General features: G+C 40.6%; 1 protein-coding gene across 1 annotated transcript in view; it reads right to left on the reverse strand.

Moving 5' to 3' along the window:
- The window catches only part of LOC126481626 (protein sel-1 homolog 1-like), a 94526-nt gene that overhangs the window by 27484 nt on the left and 47532 nt on the right, over nt 1-19510 (reverse strand). The window contains exon 4 of the mRNA XM_050105519.1: nt 1537-1691. Coding sequence (XP_049961476.1) covers nt 1537-1691 — 155 coding nt within the window. The remainder of the gene's footprint in view (nt 1-1536; nt 1692-19510) is intronic.

The following is a 19510-nucleotide window of genomic DNA, read 5'->3' on the forward strand; positions in this document are numbered from 1 at the left end:
AAAAGTTACAGATATGGCTGAGAACTGGGCTTAACATACATAGAACAATACTTCAGTATTCTACTAGATACCCCGTCATATCCATGAGAGTTCTTGGTCTTTAGTGATTTAATTATTAACTCAATCTCCCTCTTGTCAGTATCATGGAGGAGCATTTCAGGTAACAGTCTCGGAACACTTTTTTCTACGAGCGCTATATGATTCCCTGTTGGGACTAGGTTTCTATTTAGTTCACCTGCTATATTCAGAAAGTGATTATTAAATACTGTACATATATGTGACTTATCAGTAACATGGACATTCCCACTACGCACTGATTCTATATCCTCGACCTGTCTCTGCAGACCAGCAACTTCCTTTACGACTGACCATATGGCTTTAATTTTATCCTGAGACTTTGCTATTCTATCTACATACCACATACTTTTTGCCTTCCTAATAACAGTTTTAGGCACCTTACAATACTGTTTGTAATGGGCTGCTGCATTTAGATTTTGACTGTTTCTAACAGTCAACTTTTACCAAAGTATGTCGCTCTCTCACACCATAGCAGCTTGCAAAACACTCTGATGGGACATGCACCTGCAGGGCTCTTATACTGGGAGTGGAGGCATCAGTAGAAGTCAGCTGGTACATACCTGCTTCTAGTCAGTGGCAATCTAGTTACCAATCAACACTTTTCCCAGTAGAATTGTACAGTAGTACTTTGTCATTTGTACCAACAAAATTTCAGTTTCAACATTATAAAATCATTTAAGCGATTGTCTCTCTTTCCATGGAAACACAAGTGCAAATTTGTTTAATATTGTATTCCCAGTGAGTGTGACATATCTGAGACACAAGCAATGCACATTGCTTACATCACCTCCTAGCCAACCCCCACTCCTCTTTGCACTAAGTGTCAAGGTACCAAGTTACATTGTGCATACAATATGCAGATGCTAGAATTTCATACTCTTTCCCTCTCTGAATATTATGATAAAGCACTCACTCTGTAATGCCTGCAAAATCATTGTTATAAATTTGGTACAGTATCATGAATGGCTTACACTGCATTGGTTCCAAATTACAGAAACATCCCATTAGCCATTTACTGTAATTCACATAGTAAATTTAGCTTATTTTCATCAGCACACAAAAAGTAGTATGCATAACAGAACCACAAGATGCAGACCATTCAGATATTTAGATTGTTTTGTGTATCAAGTTTATGGACTTTTTACCACTGTATGTAAGGCAAACTTGCAATGAATAGAGCCAAATAATATGATCAGTCTTACATTTTGCTCATTATATATGATTCTTCCACACAAGGTTTTATACTGATAAAGTCATCTGTTTAGCAATTCAGTACATACAAATATTTAAGTCCATGAGCACAAAGTTTCTATCTATTATGGTCTACAGTAAGCATATTCATCAGAATCCTGATATTATTCTATGAAATTTAGCTTCCATGCAAGCATAATGTGGTGAAATAGGGAAGAAGAGCTCCACTTCAGTTACCTGAAGAAATTTTAAAACTGAGTTAATTACCTGAGCTTGAACATCACCTTTCTCAGCTAACATCTGGTAATACTCTATGAGATCATTATCAAGAATTCCTGAATTGTATCCAGGATTTTCCGCCTCTTCCAAAAGTCTGATTCGGTGTATTGCCTGTCCACCTGACAGAGACACTTCCTCAGAAACTGAAAGAATAGAACAGAGAAGCAATTACAAAATTACATTGAGAAGATTATTTCACAGCAAAAGAATATGAAGTAAGTCAACTGAAAATCAATAACTGTACAGGAAAAGAAAGACACTACTGATAGTCTATAGTCCAAAACTAGTTGTATAATACAGATATTTATCAGCTACTCTTGGCAGTTAATCATTACTTTTTCAAATATTTATATGCTGTGGGACACCAGCTTCTTAAAATGTACTGACAAACTACAAGCTCATTTTAACAAAAGCACTGAAATAATTGTTAATATGAAACAAGGTCTTACTGCAACTGGTCTATTACTGTAGGGAGAAAAGGGAGGAGGAGGGCAACATGAGTAATCAGTGAATATTTCCAATGATGGTAAAAACATATATGTATTATAAAATATATGTATTACTTTGGACATTTTTACAATACTTCTTTGTAAACAATGTTCTGAACCCTTTGACTGTTGTTGAAAAGGTAAGTCGTCATGCTCCTCTGCTCCCCAGGGTGCTATTATCTAGTTTGAGTGTGGCCTCTGGGTTTTTACTGATCGGTATTGATGATTTAACTTGGGGCTCCTCGACGACCGTGGCTGCAAATGATGAGTTTGGTCACGTCACCACTCAGGTGTGTGTGTGCTGTTGATGAGTTTTAAGCATAAAGCAGATTTTCTGCAACATATCACAGCTGCACTTGACTTCATTTCACGACTCGCTGTTCTTCACAACAGGCATCACTGTTTTTTGCATCAACTATTTTAGTGAAAGAGAGATCATGGAAATGGAACTACTAATAAATAGTGACAGTGAGGATGAATGATCTGACATTGACGTAAGTGACCAATACCCACTTCATCTGCAAAGTATTGAATGGTTTGACGTCCATCCACATGAACCAACTGTTGAAATTTGCCAACAATGTCTGGCGTTGTGCGATTAACGGGCCTTCCAGTGTGAGCATCATCTGCGACGTCTGTACGGCCGGGCCTGAACTGAGCATGTCACTCAAACACATGGGTACAGTTCATGCTCTGTCCCCAAAACATTTGTTGAATCATTGCAAGGGTTTCCATAGCACATTTCCTGGTATTTGCACAGAATTTGATACACACGTGCTGTTCTGTTCGTGGATCCATTGTAAAATTGCCACACATCAAACACAGAGTATTAGGAAAATCACAGTGGACATGCAAACACATCCTCCCAGCTGAATACCACTCCGCACACTGACTCATCAGATATGCAGCTCTCGCTAGTGGTGCAAAGATCTACTACTACTACTACTACTACTACTACTACTACTTTCCAGATGGCAGCACCAGTTCCAAAAATTTTGGATTTAACCTCGTACATGTACTGGATCTGTATTACGTGGTATTTTTAATGTAGATGTGAATGAGAGCTGTGAAATGGCTGAGGTTGGTAGGTGAGGAGTGTGACTGATGGTTATGAGACTTGCATTGTTAATTATGTTATGGATGAAATAATTTTGGAAGAATATGATGATGATGATGATGATGATGATGATGATAATAGGTCTTTTGTGGAGTTTAAGAATAATGAAGTTCAGAGTTATTTGTAAATACAGGTAAGGTAAGTGATTTTTGTGGTGACGTAAGTGAGAGTCATGGAATACCAGTCCAGTCAAAGCAGTTTTTCATTAATGTCATGCAGTGTAATGACCCAAACAGTAATGGTGAATGATCTGTAAGCTTAGAGAATAAAGGTGAAAAGTTTTTGAAATTTGTTTGGGACCAAATTGATGATAACGTAGATAAATGTTCGTTTTGGAATAAGTTAACTGTGGTTAGTCAAAATTTATATCCAAATTGGTGGAATGAAGTGAAAGAAGATCTAAGTAGGAAGTGTAATTTTGACAGTAAGGTATTGTGTGTTCCTTCTGTAATAAGTGATGTTAATTGTGCTATGGAACCCTTTTAGTGTGTTCAATCTTTACCTGCCAACATGTGTAACCAAAGTAATGCAATGATACCAGTGAAGTTGATAAAACCCTCCACAAGCAGTGTAGATGTAGCTTTTGATGAAATTGAAAGTGATCTTTTGCATGAAGTGTCTAATAGCAAAGATGATAATCCTGATTTTCAGTATCCTTACATTAAGGTTAAGATTGGTCAGTGGGAAGGGAACTGTTTCGACTGATACAGGTGGCCTGATTTGGGGTATATCTGAACAATTCAGAGACAAATCCAGTGTAGTAAGAATTTTGTGGAAATGCCCATTGTAGGTGTAAAGATAAGAGGAGCTACAAGTAAGCAAAATAAACTTATAAAATCTCAGGTGCATTTAACATTTAGTATAGAAGGCAATACCTTTGAACATGGATGCCTAATGATACCTAGTTTAGAAGAAAATATTTGCTATGTGTGTAGATTTTTAAGACTGTGTAATTTTTGTTTGCCATGAATGTAATATTTAAGATCATGTAGTTTTAAAGTTCTGTCTTATCTATTCACTTAAGAAGTTGATGAGAAAACAGGGGGATAGGAGAAAGCAGGTACATGACAGTAAAGGTTGATCTTCTAAGTTTGAAGTAAGAGATCTTGTGTTGGTGGAAGCCAAAGAGAAATCTAAAGAGTTGACATCTGAGATAAAGAAATTTTCAATATTTATATTGGACCATTCGAAGTTCTTGAAAATCCACATCCTAATGCATACAGACTTGTGTATCCAAAATCTAAGAATTGTTTGGATTATGCAACATTACTGAACTGAAAGCTTATAGACATGATCCGTAAGTATTTGATTTTTTTTTGTTTGTCGTTTTTTCCATTGTCATGAATTTAGTATGTAAGATGATGTGATTTCTAGAGTTCTAATTTATCTACTGACAGTTTAAATCAATCTGTAGATTCATAAGACTATATAACTGTTCTTTGTTTGTCTGGAATTCAGTATGTAAGATGATGTGATTTTTAAAGTTTTGTCTTATCTATTGACTGCGTTAAGATCTATGATACACTACATAATTATGTTCTGCAATAGATTTGTGCTTTAGAATTTAATATATAGATCCCAGGAGACTAAATGAGTAGAGCTTTTTACAGTTTTAAAATGGGACAATATTCATAACTTGTACTCAAATATTAGGAATACTATCTGAGCATATCTGTGTGCATTACCTTATTAGTGCATTTTTTATTGCATTTAACACTGATTATTAATGTTTCATAAGTGAATATTTTTTAATCACACCCGACAAAAATCCCATATAACTGACGATGTAAAATGAAGATGGAGAGCATATCTCATGTGGTGTGAAGGAGGTACTGAACAGCATATTTAGTACACAAAACAATGATTCAGGATTTTATGTGAATGCTAGACAGGAAGTTACCTATCCCTTGGATTGTGTGATGATAACTCTAAGGAGGAAGCTGCATATATGTGGGTAGATCCACACCCCACACTGCTGTATGACTGTACCCAGCTGGACTAATCGTCTTGCAAGAGATCGTGGGTGCTGGGTAATGTACTCTAGCACCTATCAACTGGAATGTATTTTGTGTCTGATATTTGTGAATTGTTAACCAAGACTGCTAAAGACAGTGTTATTCAGTATAAATGCATGTTTTTTCATTTGGGGGATTGACTCTACAATCATTATGTAACTTTAAATCAGCTTTTTTTTTTTTTTTTTTATCAATTGTAAATGAATTTTCTGGGTCTTTGTGTACTTAGGTTAGTGTGGAAGACATTTATTACTATGGACAATACAATAAGATGTATACATGTCTGCTTTCATACTCTGATTTTGGTTGTCCAACTACTGGATTGTGTCATCATTCAAAGCTAATTTATGACTATTTTTACCTGAATTTATCCTGGATCTTGAGTTGTGGGCAGACTAATGCTTAGCTCTGTTTTGGGTACTCCTAGCCATTGTGTGTGTGTGTGTGTGTGTGTGTGTGTGTGTGTGTGTGTGTGTGTGTGTGTGTGTGTGTGTCCAAGGAAAACTTAGAACCATTGATTGAAGCTAGATGCTTCTCACAATTACTCGTTGCATATAATTGAACTCATTGATATGATTATGAACTTTATTCATTTTGTTGTGCCAAAACTTTTTTGCTGGGTTGTACCCGGTGTGGTTTGGATTCATGGGTCGGTCCCCACATTGTAAACTCAGGCCCTAATATTTTTCCATTATTTTGTTCTTTCACGAGTCAACACATCCGTAAATACTATGGTTTATATGGCTGATTGATCCCTACCCATGATCGAGTATATTCTCCTGGTCCGTACCCGTCGTCATGAGTTTTTTTGAGTCTGCTCACGTGTCTTACACTTAAGCTCTGAAACTTTCTCTCTTCTCTTTTGAAGATTTTGAAGGTTTGAGTGTATAGATCTTAAGTTAAAGTTTATAAATTCTAGTAATTTACTTTGTAATTATTTCTATAATTTAGTGGTGTAATGTTGTAGTTTTGACCTTGTATTTTCTGTCTTGTGACAGTATGTTGCATAGATCTGAAAATCTGAATGCCATATCCTGATATGTGTACAGATTATGATTTTATAGTAGATATTTTTCTTTTGTTGTCTGTAATATGTTACGTATCAGGTACTTCTATACATCTACCTGCTATCCTGGGCATCATTTTGTACGCCATTTGGCAAACCTTATAGTGTGTCGCAAAATATTGTAAACATCTGGTTTCCAAATTTTGTGAGGGGGATATTGTAATGAATCATACTCCTCTAGCATTAGCTTTTTTTATAGAGATAACCAAAACCATGTATACTATCGATTCTTGCATAGGTTAAAATTATCTCAGCTGTTTCACTAAAAGAATTCATATGATTTTGTGTATGATTATTTTGGGCTAAAATGAATAAAAAAGAAATTAATGTGTTACACTCTATACATACCAACAGTTAAAATTACTCTTCTTTTAAGAATAATTGAAATTACAAAATTTCTGGCATACTTAAAATTCATATTATTAATTGCACAATCAAATGCTAAATATTACATTTGTTTCTGGATTTATTTATGAAATAATCATATAATTTGGTAGATTCTTCTCCTGTCGAGAAAGTTTGTAAACTCTTTTGCTTTGTGAACTCTTTGGAAATTGTGAGTACCACAGAATGTAAGGAGTGGTGGGCATGCCTCTGATGGAAACATGTATTTTGCTGAACTTGTCAATAACAATGTAATGTTTGGTGTGATACAAGCGAAAATTGTAAAGTCGGTGTGATTTAAAAGAATGGGATAAAATTTTAAAAATATTCATTGCAGCAGGCAACTCTTCATCATAAATCAAAATTTTCAGCAGCAAGAATGTACCATAGACAAGGCTTTGAGCCATCGACAACAACAACAACAGCAACAACAACAACAACAACAACGACGATAACAACGAGATAATGAAGATAAGAAAAAGTTCTTTTTTAATCTTACTCCTCCTCAAGTTTTCAAAATTTGTGCAAAGAATGAGAACTTTAATGGTGATGTGTAGGAGGATAAGATTACAGCCTATACATATTTTGTCCTTTGTAGCTGTCTATGGACAAATAGTTCTGCCAGAAAACAAACAGGATTATTTACACCTGATTCTGAAAGTTACATTTATGTTATGAAATATTACTAACTACACGACACAGAATTTTGTCATTTGTTTCCTACAGACAATATGTCATCAGAAATTTATTATACAAAAAGCTAAATTTCCTAAAAGTTCAATAACTATTCCACAGCTGTTTACGCAGCGTTCTTATTACAGACAGATATTCTGTTCTCCTCCAGCAAGTAAGCATTCGGTTAGTTCAGTGAAAAATTATTCATGAAGCTACCAAATAAGTCTCACAAGAAAATAAAAACGATGTTAAAAAGTTGTTAATGTAAGTAACTGGACAGATTAAAAATCTACTCACCAAGTGATAGCAGGAGAACACACAAATAAAAAGTATTACAGTTTGCTAGCTTTCAGAGCCACTGGCTCTTTCTTCTGGCAAGAGAGTTGAAGGGGAAGAAAGAGGGGTGAAAGGAAAGGACTGATGAGGTTCAGGAAACGGGGTAGAGTTCGGAAAAGTCACCCAGAACCCCAGGTCAAGGGAGACTTACTGGATCAGATAAGGAAGGAAGGAAGGAAGGAAGGAAGGACTGATCAACAAACGACTTCAGTGGATCCCAAAGTCAGTCCCTTGCAGGACATCTGGAATATTGTTGAGATGGATGTTTGTGTCATACTTTTTTCATGCCAGTTTCACTCCATTGAGTGAGAAGATTTTAGCAGACACAAGTCAACATCTGTCCCGAATTTTTTATGTCCTATGAAGTATATCACATGACAATTCACTTGGATCATCAGAATAAAAGCATTGCTACATAAAATTAAGGGGATGTATCAAAAATGCCTCTTATTGACCGGAGAGCAACTTCAGTTAAAAAGATATTCACTGCAACAGGCAACTCTTCATCATAAATCAAAATTTTCATCAGCAGGAATGTACCCTAGACAAGACTGAGCCATCGACGACAATTATTCACTATAATTCCACCAACATCTACAACAGTAAATAGCATATCAAAGAAGTTGCATCTCTCGTACAACAAGAAGCGTGCTGTAACCAATACTGATGCACATGATATTAAGCAGTTTTGTTCCACAACATCTACTCTGCTTTTTCACTCATCCTGCATTTCATCCTTGCAACAGGTCATTTATGACTTGTCAACAGGCTGCAGTTATAAGTGGAAAAGAAAAGAAAAGAAAAGGGAAGCAGAAGCTGAGGAGAGTGTGAAACAAGGTTGTAGACTACCTCCTATGTAATTCAACCAGCACACTGCACAAGTGGTAAACCTAATCAACACAAAATTTGGAAAGAGTGTTTAATAAAAGCTTCACATTTTTCCAGTATCACTGCAATGCTCTTGGAGATGGCAAGGACTTGGAAAATCAGTTGAGCACAATCAATGTTTGAAAAGGCCGTTCTAAGATAAAAATTAACAAAAAAACAATAGTAAAATTAAGTCATGTGATGCCTAGGAAATAAGATAACAAAAGGACAGAGTAACAGCAGCAGATGAGTTCTCATATTTTTACTTCAAAATAATTAACAATTGTTGAAGTAAAGAATATATAAAATGCAGACTGGCAATAGCAAGGAAAGCTTTTCTCAAAATGGGAAGTTTATTAACACTGGATATAAATTTAATTTTCAGTAGTGTACAAGTGAAAAATAAAGTGTTTGGACAAGAAGAGAACACCAACTTTTTAAATGTGGTGCTAAAGAAGAATGCTGAACATCAGATGGGTAGATCAGTTAACAAATGAAGTTGTACCAAGTTAAACTGAAGGAAAAAAAGAAACTTATGGGACAAATGTCTGAAGGGATCAGGTTATTTGGTGCATCCTAAGGCATCAAGAAATCATAAATTTGGTAACAGATTGAAGTGGGCAGAGGGGAATAAAAACTGTAGAGATGAAGGGGCCTGCACAGGATACAACTATGGAGAGCTGCATCAAACTAATTGTCACACTGCGAACAACAACAACAACCAACTCTATCCTTTCCATCGTTAGATCAGCCTCACAGCTGTGCAGAGATCACTATTTTTCTTTCAATAATAGTGACAAACAGGAACAGAACACATAGTTTAGTGAATCAGTGGCACTTAGCATGCATGCATTTCTCACCAAACTCTACTCAGACAGCACTGGTGTACACACAGTACGGTACAGGATATGAAAGTACTGAACTGTTCAGTTGGTAGGAATGTGTATGTCCAACAAATTGATTGATTGACTGACTGACTGACTGACTGACTGACTGACTGACTGACGAGGGTGAGATATGGGACTAAACAGCGACGTCATCAGTCCCGTGATTCTAAAGTTACTCTCGAAAGAGAGAGGGTCCGCTAAAAGTGGGCAGATCTAGTCAGAGGAGTCAATCTATAAAATGAGAATGTTAAAACACACCCAGTAGAAGGCATAAAAGGGTAGAGCAAATCTAAAAGTTGAAAAAACAGAGGGATAAAAGAGCACTCTTTGGACAGGTGAGTGGTCATGGATCCCAGACCGAAAAAACATAAAGAGAGGCCCCAACCACACCCACCCTTCCCCTGCTCCAGAACTGTAGCAAAACCTTATACCTGAAAATAAAAACCAGTTTCACAGAGGGAACTGAGGACCAGTTCACCCATCGATGAATCATCTGCTAATATTAAAGATGAGGAATCTGGAAGACTATACTTAGTAAGAAGGACTAAAAGAAGGGAACATTCCACCAATATATGGAATGCCTCAGTCTAGCTCCACAACCACATTGTGGGGATGTCTCATTAAACAAGAGAAAACAATGGGTGAGCCTAGTATGACCAATGCACAGATGGCATAAGACAGTGGCCTCCTCCTGAGAGAACTGGAGGAAGAGTGCCAAGCCACAGATTGTGCGGAGTTTAATACTGAGGGCAGCAGCACGCCATATGTCATTCCACTTTTGACCAAACAGAAATTTGACAGAGGCCCGCATATCTGCAGCTGGAATCATGAAAGGGAATGGGGTTAATTATCTGTTTCTCTAGCCAAATGGGTCAGCCAATTCATTCCACAGGATGCCCACATGACCTGAGACCCATGGCCACGGGCAGAGAGGCGGTCACGATTAGTAGAGACCTAAGGGTGGCCAGAGTAGTATCAGTTCATAGCCTGCAGGCTGCTCACTGAGTCAGTATATACTAAAACACTATGGATGGAAGCTGGAGTTACAAAATGGAGGGCTCTGTTAATGGCTAGCAGCTCTGCTGTGAACACACTACATGATCCCGGCAATAAATGGTGTTCCATGGCAGTAGCAGGCGTAAAAGTATATCCCATCTTATCTATTGTTATGCAACAATCGGTGTAGAAGATTGCAGCAACCAGGACCTCTGCAAGGATGGAATGTATGAGACACCCGAAGATGATAGGGGACCTGAGGACCCTGGAACAGGTTGGTCCTAATCTGTGGTCTAGACACCACCCAAGAGCAGGGATTGTGGTGGGGGAATAAACAAACTGGGCACATTCCAGCAAGAGGAGATGATAATCCAGACAGAGGAAAACCAAGACGCATTCCAATCAACAATCGCACCCTTAGGCGGTTATCAGGATGGAGACATCCCTTGTTTTCAAAAAGGACAGGGTACACAGGATGTCAGGGAATTGGCAGACAGCGATTATTGCTCTGTCGTATTTGTAAAGGGGCAATCTCCACTTCTGCAAGGAGACAGTCAACAGGACTAATGCAAAAGGCACCAATAGCCAGATGCATCCCACAGTGGTGAAATGGGTCCAGGATTTGCAGAGAGGAAGGAGCCGCTGAGCCAGAAATGTTACTACCATAATCTAGCCTGGACAAAACCACAGCACAGTAAAGATGGAGAAGAGTAGCACAGTCTGCACCCCAAGATTTGTGGGCCAGTAGGCAGAGAGCATCAAGCTTCCGCACACATGTAGTCTTCAGGTGGCAAATATGGGGCAGCCACGTCAGCTTTTTTGTGTTTTGGAGGGAGTAAACTAGACGCCCTGGGACACGGCCCATCCAGAGGACCGTACCATGGCCCTCTGGAACCAGCACTCAGCAGATGCTACCAAGTGGGAGCTGTGCCAAATGCAAAAATCACTGACATACAATCTTGGGGTAACCAAAGGCTGTTCTCCTGAATCCATGGAATGCTGAGTGAAGTGTCAACTCCAACCCAGAAGAACCAGCGGGATAAAAACTCACGGATAAAAAATAGAGGCGGGTGCGTAAAGTTCCAGTCATGGAGCGTAACTGAAATGTGATGGCACCAAGCCATGTCTTATGCCTTATGTGGGTCATAGAGGACCCTAAGGTGCTGGAAGTTAGTAGAAGCCTGTCAGATTGCTGTTTCGAATCTGAGTAAATGGTCAGTTGGAGATCTTTCCAGGAGCCACACTGATATGGGGACAAAAGTCGTTTCAAGGTGTGGCAGGGGGCGAAAGACATTCCGGAGGGCTGAACGGAAAGCCTCTCCAGTTTGTCTGACGAACCGGTTTCAGGCTCTGTCTCAGGCTGATACTGATCTTCGGCCTGACATGGCTGCTTGTCCTGTTCCAGAGGTTGCCCCTCAGTCTGCAAGATCCGGGCAGTTGCAGAGGGTGGGCTTACTGGTAGTTGGGAGCTCCAACGTCAGGCGCATAATGGGGCCCCTTAGGGAAATGGCAGCAAGAGAGGGGAAGAAAACCAATGTGCACTCCGTGTGCATACCGGGGGGAGTCATTCCAGATGTGGAAAGGGTCCTTCCGGATGCCATGAAGGGTACAGGGTGCACCCATCTGCAGGTGGTCGCTCATGTCGGCACCAATGATGTGTGTCGCTATGGATCAGAGGAAATCCTCTCTGGCTTCCGGCGGCTATCTGATTTGGTGAAGACTGCCAGTCTCGCTAGCGGGATGAAAGCAGAGCTCACCATCTGCAGCATCGTCGACAGGACTGACTGCGGACCTTTGGTACAGAGCCGAGTGGAGGGTCTGAATCAGAGGCTGAGACGGTTCTGCGACCATGTGGGCTGCAGATTCCTCGACTTGCGCCGTAGGGTGGTGGGGTTTCGGGTTCCGCTGGATAGGTCAGGAGTCCACTACACGCAACAAGCGGCTACACGGGTAGCAGGGGTTGTGTGGCGTGGGCTGGGCGGTTTTTTAGGTTAGATGGCCTTGGGCAAGTACAGAATGGGCAACAGCCTCAACGGGTGCGGGGCAAAGTCAGGACATGCGGGGAGCAAGCAGCAATCGGTATTGTAATTGTCAACTGTCGAAGCTGCGTTGGTAAAGTACCGGAACTTCAAGCGCTGATAGAAAGCACCGAAGCTGAAATCGTTATAGGTACAGAAAGCTGGCTTAAGCCAGAGATAAATTCTGCCGAAATTTTTACAAAGGTACAGACGGTGTTTAGAAAGGATAGATTGCATGCAACCGGTGGTGGAGTGTTCGTCGCTGTTAGTAGTAGTTTATCCTGTAGTGAAGTAGAAGTGGATAGTTCCTGTGAATTATTATGGGTGGAGGTTACGCTAAACAACCGAACTAGGTTAATAATTGGCTCCTTTTACCGACCTCCCGACTCAGCAGCATTAGTGGCAGAGCAACTGAGAGAAAATTTGGAATACATTTCACATAAATTTTCTCAGCATGTTATAGTCTTAGGTGGAGATTTCAATTTACCAGATATAGACTGGGACACTCAGATGTTTAGGACGGGTGGTAGGGACAGAGCATCGAGTGACATTATACTGAGTGCACTATCCGAAAATTACCTCGAGCAATTAAACAGAGAACCGACTCGTGGAGATAACATCTTGGACCTACTGATAACAAACAGACCCGAACTTTTCGACTCTGTATGTACAGAACAGGGAATCAGTGATCATAAGGCCGTTGCAGTATCCCTGAATATGGAAGTTAATAGGAATATAAAAAAAGGGAGGAAGGTTTATCTGTTTAGCAAGAGTAATAGAAGGCAGATTTCAGACTACCTAACAGATCAAAACGAAAATTTGTGTTCCGACACTGACAATGTTGAGTGTTTATGGAAAAAGTTCAAGGCAATCGTAAAATGCGTTTTAGACAGGTAAGTGCCGAGTAAAACTGTGAGGGACGGGAAAAACCCACCGTGGTACAACAACAAAGTTAGGAAACTACTGCGAAAGCAAAGAGAGCTCCACTCCAAGTTTAAACGCAGCCAAAACCTCTCAGACAAACAGAAGCTAAACGATGTCAAAGTTAGCGTAAGGAGGGCTATGCGTGAAGCGTTCATTGAATTCGAAAGTAAAATTCTATGTACCGACTTGACAGAAAATCCTAGGAAGTTCTGGTCTTACGTTAAATCAGTAAGTGGCTCGAAACAGCATATGCAGACACTACGGGATGATGATGGCATTGAAACAGAGGATGACACGCGTAAAGCTGAAATACTAAACACCTTTTTCCAAAGCTGTTTCACAGAGGAAGACCGCACTGCAGTTCCTTCTCTAAATCCTCGCACAAACGAAAAAATGGCTGACATCGAAATAAGTGTCCAAGGAATAGAAAAGCAACTGGAATCACTCAATAGAGGAAAGTCCACTGGACCTGACGGGATTCCAATTCGATTCTACACAGAGTACGCGAAAAAACTTGCCCCCCTTCTAACAGCCGTGTACCGCAAGTCTCTAGAGGAACGGAGGGTTCCAAATGATTGGAAAAGAGCACAGATAGTCCCAGTCTTCAAGAAGGGTCGTCGAGCAGATGCGCAAAACTATAGACCTATATCTCTTACGTCGATCTCTTGTAGAATTTTAGAACATGTTTTTTGCTCGCGTATCATGTCATTTCTGGAAACCCAGAATCTACTATGTAGGAATCAACATGGATTCCGGAAACAGTGATCGTGTGAGACCCAACTCGCCTTATTTGTTCATGAGACCCAGAAAATATTAGATACAGGCTCCCAGGTAGATGCTATTTTTCTTGACTTCCGGAAGGCGTTCGATACAGTTCCGCACTGTCGCCTGATAAAGTAAGAGCCTACGGAATATCAGACCAGCTGTGTGGCTGGATTGAAGAGTTTTTAGCAAACAGAACACAGCATGTTGTTATCAATGGAGAGACGTCTACAGACGTTAAAGTAACCTCTGGCGTGCCACAGGGGAGTGTTATGGGACCATTGCTTTTCACAATATATATAAATGACTTAGTAGATAGTGTCGGAAGTTCCATGCGGCTTTTCGCGGATGATGCTGTAGTATACAGAGAAGTTGCAGCATTAGAAAATTGTAGCGAAATGCAGGAAGATCTGCAGCGGATAGGCACTTGGTGCAGGGAGTGGCAACTGACCCTTAACATAGACAAATGTAATGTATTGCGAATACATAGAAAGAAGGATCCTTTATCGTATGATTATATGATAGCGGAACAAACACTGGTAGCAGTTACGTCTGTAAAATATCTGGGAGTATGCGTGCGGAATGATTTGAAGTGGAATGATCATATAAAATTAATTGTTGGTAAGGCGGGTACCAGGTTGAGATTCATTGAGAGAGTGCTTAGAAAATGTAGTCCATCAACAAAGGAGGTGGCTCACAAAACACTCGTTCGACCTATACTTGAGTATTGCTCATCAGTGTGGGATCCGTACCAGGTCGGGTTGACGGAAGAGATAGAGAAGATCCAAAGAAGAGCGGCGCGTTTCGTTACTGGGTTATTTGGTAACCGTGATAGCGTTACGGAGATGTTTAATAAACTCAAGTGGCAGACTCTGCAAGAGAGGCGCTCTGCATCGCAGTGTAACTTGCTCGCCAGGTTTCAAGAGGGTGCGTTTCTGGATGAGGTATCGAATATATTGCTTCCCCCTACTTATACCTCCCGAGGAGATCACGAATGTAAAATTAGAGAGATTAAAGCGCGCACGGAGGCTTTCAGACAGTCGTTCTTCCCGCGAACCATACGCGACTGGAACAGGAAAGGGAGGTAATGACAGTGGCACGTAAAGTGCCCTCCGCCACACACCGTTGGGTGGCTTGCGGAGTATCAATGTAGATGTAGATGTAGATGTAGAGATACGAGTACCCAACATAATCAGAAACTAACCATCCTCTCGAGCAGTTTACAAAGTGCATTTATCAGGCTAATCTGGCAGTAGCTGCAGAGACACTGGATTCTTCCCAGGTTTAAGGACGAGGATAACTATACTGTCTCGCCATTGCGAGAGGGAGGGCACCCATGACCCAAATGCAGATGAAGACCCTGAGTAGATGTTGCCTCTGGGTGACATCCAAGTGTCTGATCCTCTGGTTGTGCTATCTGGGCCTGGGGCTGGGTCATATGAAGATGTAAGAGCCTGCAAAAATTCCCATTAAACGAAGAGTTCAATTTGGTGGGGCTTGAAACAGAGGGGGGTGTCTATGCAACTCTGCATTTCTGCTGGAGATAAGTAGCAGGACAGGAAGAGGACGCCAATGCTGTCGCAAAGTGCATCGCGAAGTGTTCCGCAAGGACCAAGGGATCAGCACACAGAGCACCCTGGAGGATAAGACCCTGGACAGAGATTCTCACTGGCAGCCCAGAAGGCTATGGAGCTTGGACTAAACCTGCAATGAAGAGGCATACGTCTCCAAGGAGGAAACACAGCACTCCCAGCATTCCTTTTTACTCTATTTAATAAGGTAGTGAGCCTTAGCAGGGAGACACTTAAAAGCAAGGAGGTCGATCAGTGAAGCGTGTCATTTAAATCATTGCAGAACCTGTCAGCAGTGTTGGACAGTGACTGCTGTGTCCTCGATTCACCACAGTACTGGACTATGACGAGAGGGATGGGCTGATGGTAGCAAACTATTTTGGGGAAGACTGGGGAAAGAACACTTGATTCGGAGGAATTTAAACCAAAAGTCTTCAGGCAATATTTAGATGATACTTTTAAAGGCGTGGCCCCATGGTTTAGAACTGTCATCATTTTTGCACCATCTGAATTCAATTCATGAGATTATAAACTTTAGGATTGAAGTGGAGAAGGGCAGCTGTCTGCCATTTCTGGACCTCTTGGTTAGCTGGAAAGTGGATGGATCACTGGGGCATTCAATTTACCATCAGCTCACACATATAAACCCATATTTTCAGGCATCTAGCTGCTACCACCCATCAAAAACTATGGGTGTCCTTCAAACTTTTGTACACTGAGCACATACGTCTGGCAGAGAGAGCTTTACAAAGGAGCAGGAACATCTACAATCTGTGCTCGGAGATAATGGATATTCTCCACATCAGACCAGCACAGTTTTAAGAAAGAAGAAATGTGTCCACCAACAAAATCAAGAGGAGGAGAAGCTGCAAGTCCAGAGCATTCCTCCCATATGCTGGCAATATATCATCAAAATTAGGAAATATTATGTTAAAGTTATCTTCCAGCCACCTACAAAGACTTCTGTTGTTCTCGGTTCATTATAGGATGATCTGGATTTGTGGCATGTTGGAGGTACTCAATACCTTGCCAGTGTGGCAAAGCCTATATTGGTCAGACCACACACATAGTATGTGAAAGGGGCATTGAACATTATCACCACACTCGCCTTTCACAGCCCAGTAAGGAGGCCACAGCAGAGCATTGTATCTCCACAGGACATTCTATGGATTATTCTGCCAGAGATATCTTGGCCATGATGAGATCCTTCAGAGATTCATATATTAAGGAATCTGTGGAAATAAATTTTGCAGTAGATCTTATTAATGGTGAGGGCATCTTTCAACAGGATAAGACTTGGGAGCTAGTGATTTCTTTAACATATTCAGAAAGAAAACATTTTATGCCTAAAAACACATCTAGCGACAATTAATTTTATTAATTTCACATATGAATTTTAACTCTGCGAGTCCGCATTCTGATAGAGGGCTTGTATGCAGTATCACCATTATGCATGCACCTGAGTTCTATAAACGCAGCAGTATTCAAGAGTGTTCTAAACTCGAAAGAAGGTGCTTATGGAGCAGCTGCCTATGCACATATGTGTCTGTGCCAAATTTTGGAATAAAGTTGACAACATGAGTGTAAAATACTCACATGAAAATGGCTGAATGGTTTTCAGCCAAGTACCATGGCAAGAAGTTGACATCAATCGACTGCAATCTCAAAACCTTATAGAATACTTTGTAGATTTCTTTATTTCGTAAACAATGAGGAGCTACATGCATTTTGATATGTTTAAAAATTTATTAAACATAGAACACAATTCTATTTATTAATTTCTAGATTATGGGAAAAACCCTAGCTTTAAAAGCAGCAAATCTGAAGAGAGAGCTATAACGCACATGCGCATATCGTCTACAAAATATTTGTGGCAATTTGTGATTTATACAGGAAGTTCCACAGAGACAGAAACAAAAATTCTTTTTAATGATAATCTGAATGTCAGACAAATTGTAGTAAAACTTGATCCTCTTTTCAACTTCGGTGATACTCTCTGCATGGAGAACCACTATAAAAACTTACATGCCTGTCACTTTTTGAAAGGAAAAGGAATAAATGTACCTGGCACACTTTGATGGAATGGGATGAAAGTACCTGATGTGTTGAAAAATCCAAGATTCAAGAAAGGTAAAGTCATAACATATCTCTCATGGTGCTGAAATGAGTGCACAAGAAACAGGCAGCCTTTATTTCAATATTTCATAACAACGCAGCTGCTACAACAACAAAAAGGAGCAATGAGGTAAGAAAGTTTCAATGCATTATACAATCCAATTCTATTATGGTGGTGTAGATCTGAAGGGCTAGAAAATATTTAAAAAAAAAAAGGTAAAGTGGTATATGAAAATGTTCAGAAGGCTGACGATATTTCAGTTTATAAAGCCAGTGAAAAGACAAACGAAAAAACACTTAATTTTCAGACTGCTTCTGTATCACAACTGCTGGAAAGTCACAAGAAAAGCGAAATTTCACTTCAATGAGGGCAACCTACAGAAACTGCTATGCCTGAATGGCTCACAGAAAGGCATTTCACTGAGTAGATCCAACCCATGCAGAAAAATGTTAGCCTACACAGATGAGCAGCTTGATGCAAGAAGACAAGAAAATGAAAGGAAACACCATTCGGATGCAGATAATGCAGTATAGCACTTTTTTTGAAGATTGTTTCAAGGCATGCTACACCAAAAATTCATTTTGGTTGGTAATGTATGTTTTAAGTTGTAATGTTAAAAATTTCTGAGAATTTAATTACTGTTCTACAAATAATTACAGCATTACAGAAATTAAATAAAATGCTGCATTCCTGTATCAAGCACCCGTGTAAACTCCCACTAATAAGCTAGGTGCTTGCACAGAAGCTACGAGCCTAAAGGGTTACTCTTTTTTACAGTGTGTTGATATTCCTTATCGTAACCCAAATTTTAATTACATGAATAATCCAATGCACAATAGAGTTACGTGGGTGAAGCTGACAGCAGGTACAACATATGAACATATACTTACCAAAATTCATGACTCATTTCTAAGAAACAGAGGGCAGAAGAAAGCAGAGGAATATGGAATTGCTGTGGAATGACAGTGACCGACATTTAAGATTGCCACTTTTTATGTGGAAAAAAACTGTTCAAGACAAGATTAGTTTTCACTGTGTTAATTGCTCATAAGTTCTTAGAACATGAGAAATCATACTGCCCTGTAATGAATTAGAAATACACTCCTGGAAATGGAAAAAAGAACACATTGACACCGGTGTGTCAGACCCACCATACTTACTCCGGACACTGCGAGAGGGCTGTACAAGCAATGATCACACGCACGGCACAGCGGACACACCAGGAACCGCTGTGTTGGCCGTCGAATGGCGCTAGCTGCGCAGCATTTGTGCACCGCCGCCGTCAGTGTCAGCCAGTTTGCCGTGGCATACGGAGCTCCATCGCAGTCTTTAACACTGGTAGCATGCCGCGACAGCGTGGACGTGAACCGTATGTGCAGTTGACGGACTTTGAGCGAGGGCGTATAGTGGGCATGCGGGAGGCCGGGTGGATGTACCGCCGAATTGCTCAACACGTGGGGCGTGAGGTCTCCACAGTACATCGATGTTGTCGCCAGTGGTCGGCGGAAGGTGCACGTGCCCGTTGACCTGGGACCGGACCGCAGCGACGCACGGATGCACGCCAAGACCGTAGGATCCTACGCAGTGCCGTAGGGGACCGCACCGCCACTTCCCAGCAAATTAGGGACACTGTTGCTCCTGGGGTATCGGCGAGGACCATTCGCAACCGTCTCCATGAAGCTGGGCTACGGTCCCGCACACCGTTAGGCCGTCTTCCGCTCACGCCCCAACATCGTGCAG

Source organism: Schistocerca serialis, chromosome 1, assembly GCF_023864345.2.
Source record: "Schistocerca serialis cubense isolate TAMUIC-IGC-003099 chromosome 1, iqSchSeri2.2, whole genome shotgun sequence".
Lineage (NCBI taxonomy): Eukaryota > Metazoa > Arthropoda > Insecta > Orthoptera > Acrididae > Schistocerca > Schistocerca serialis.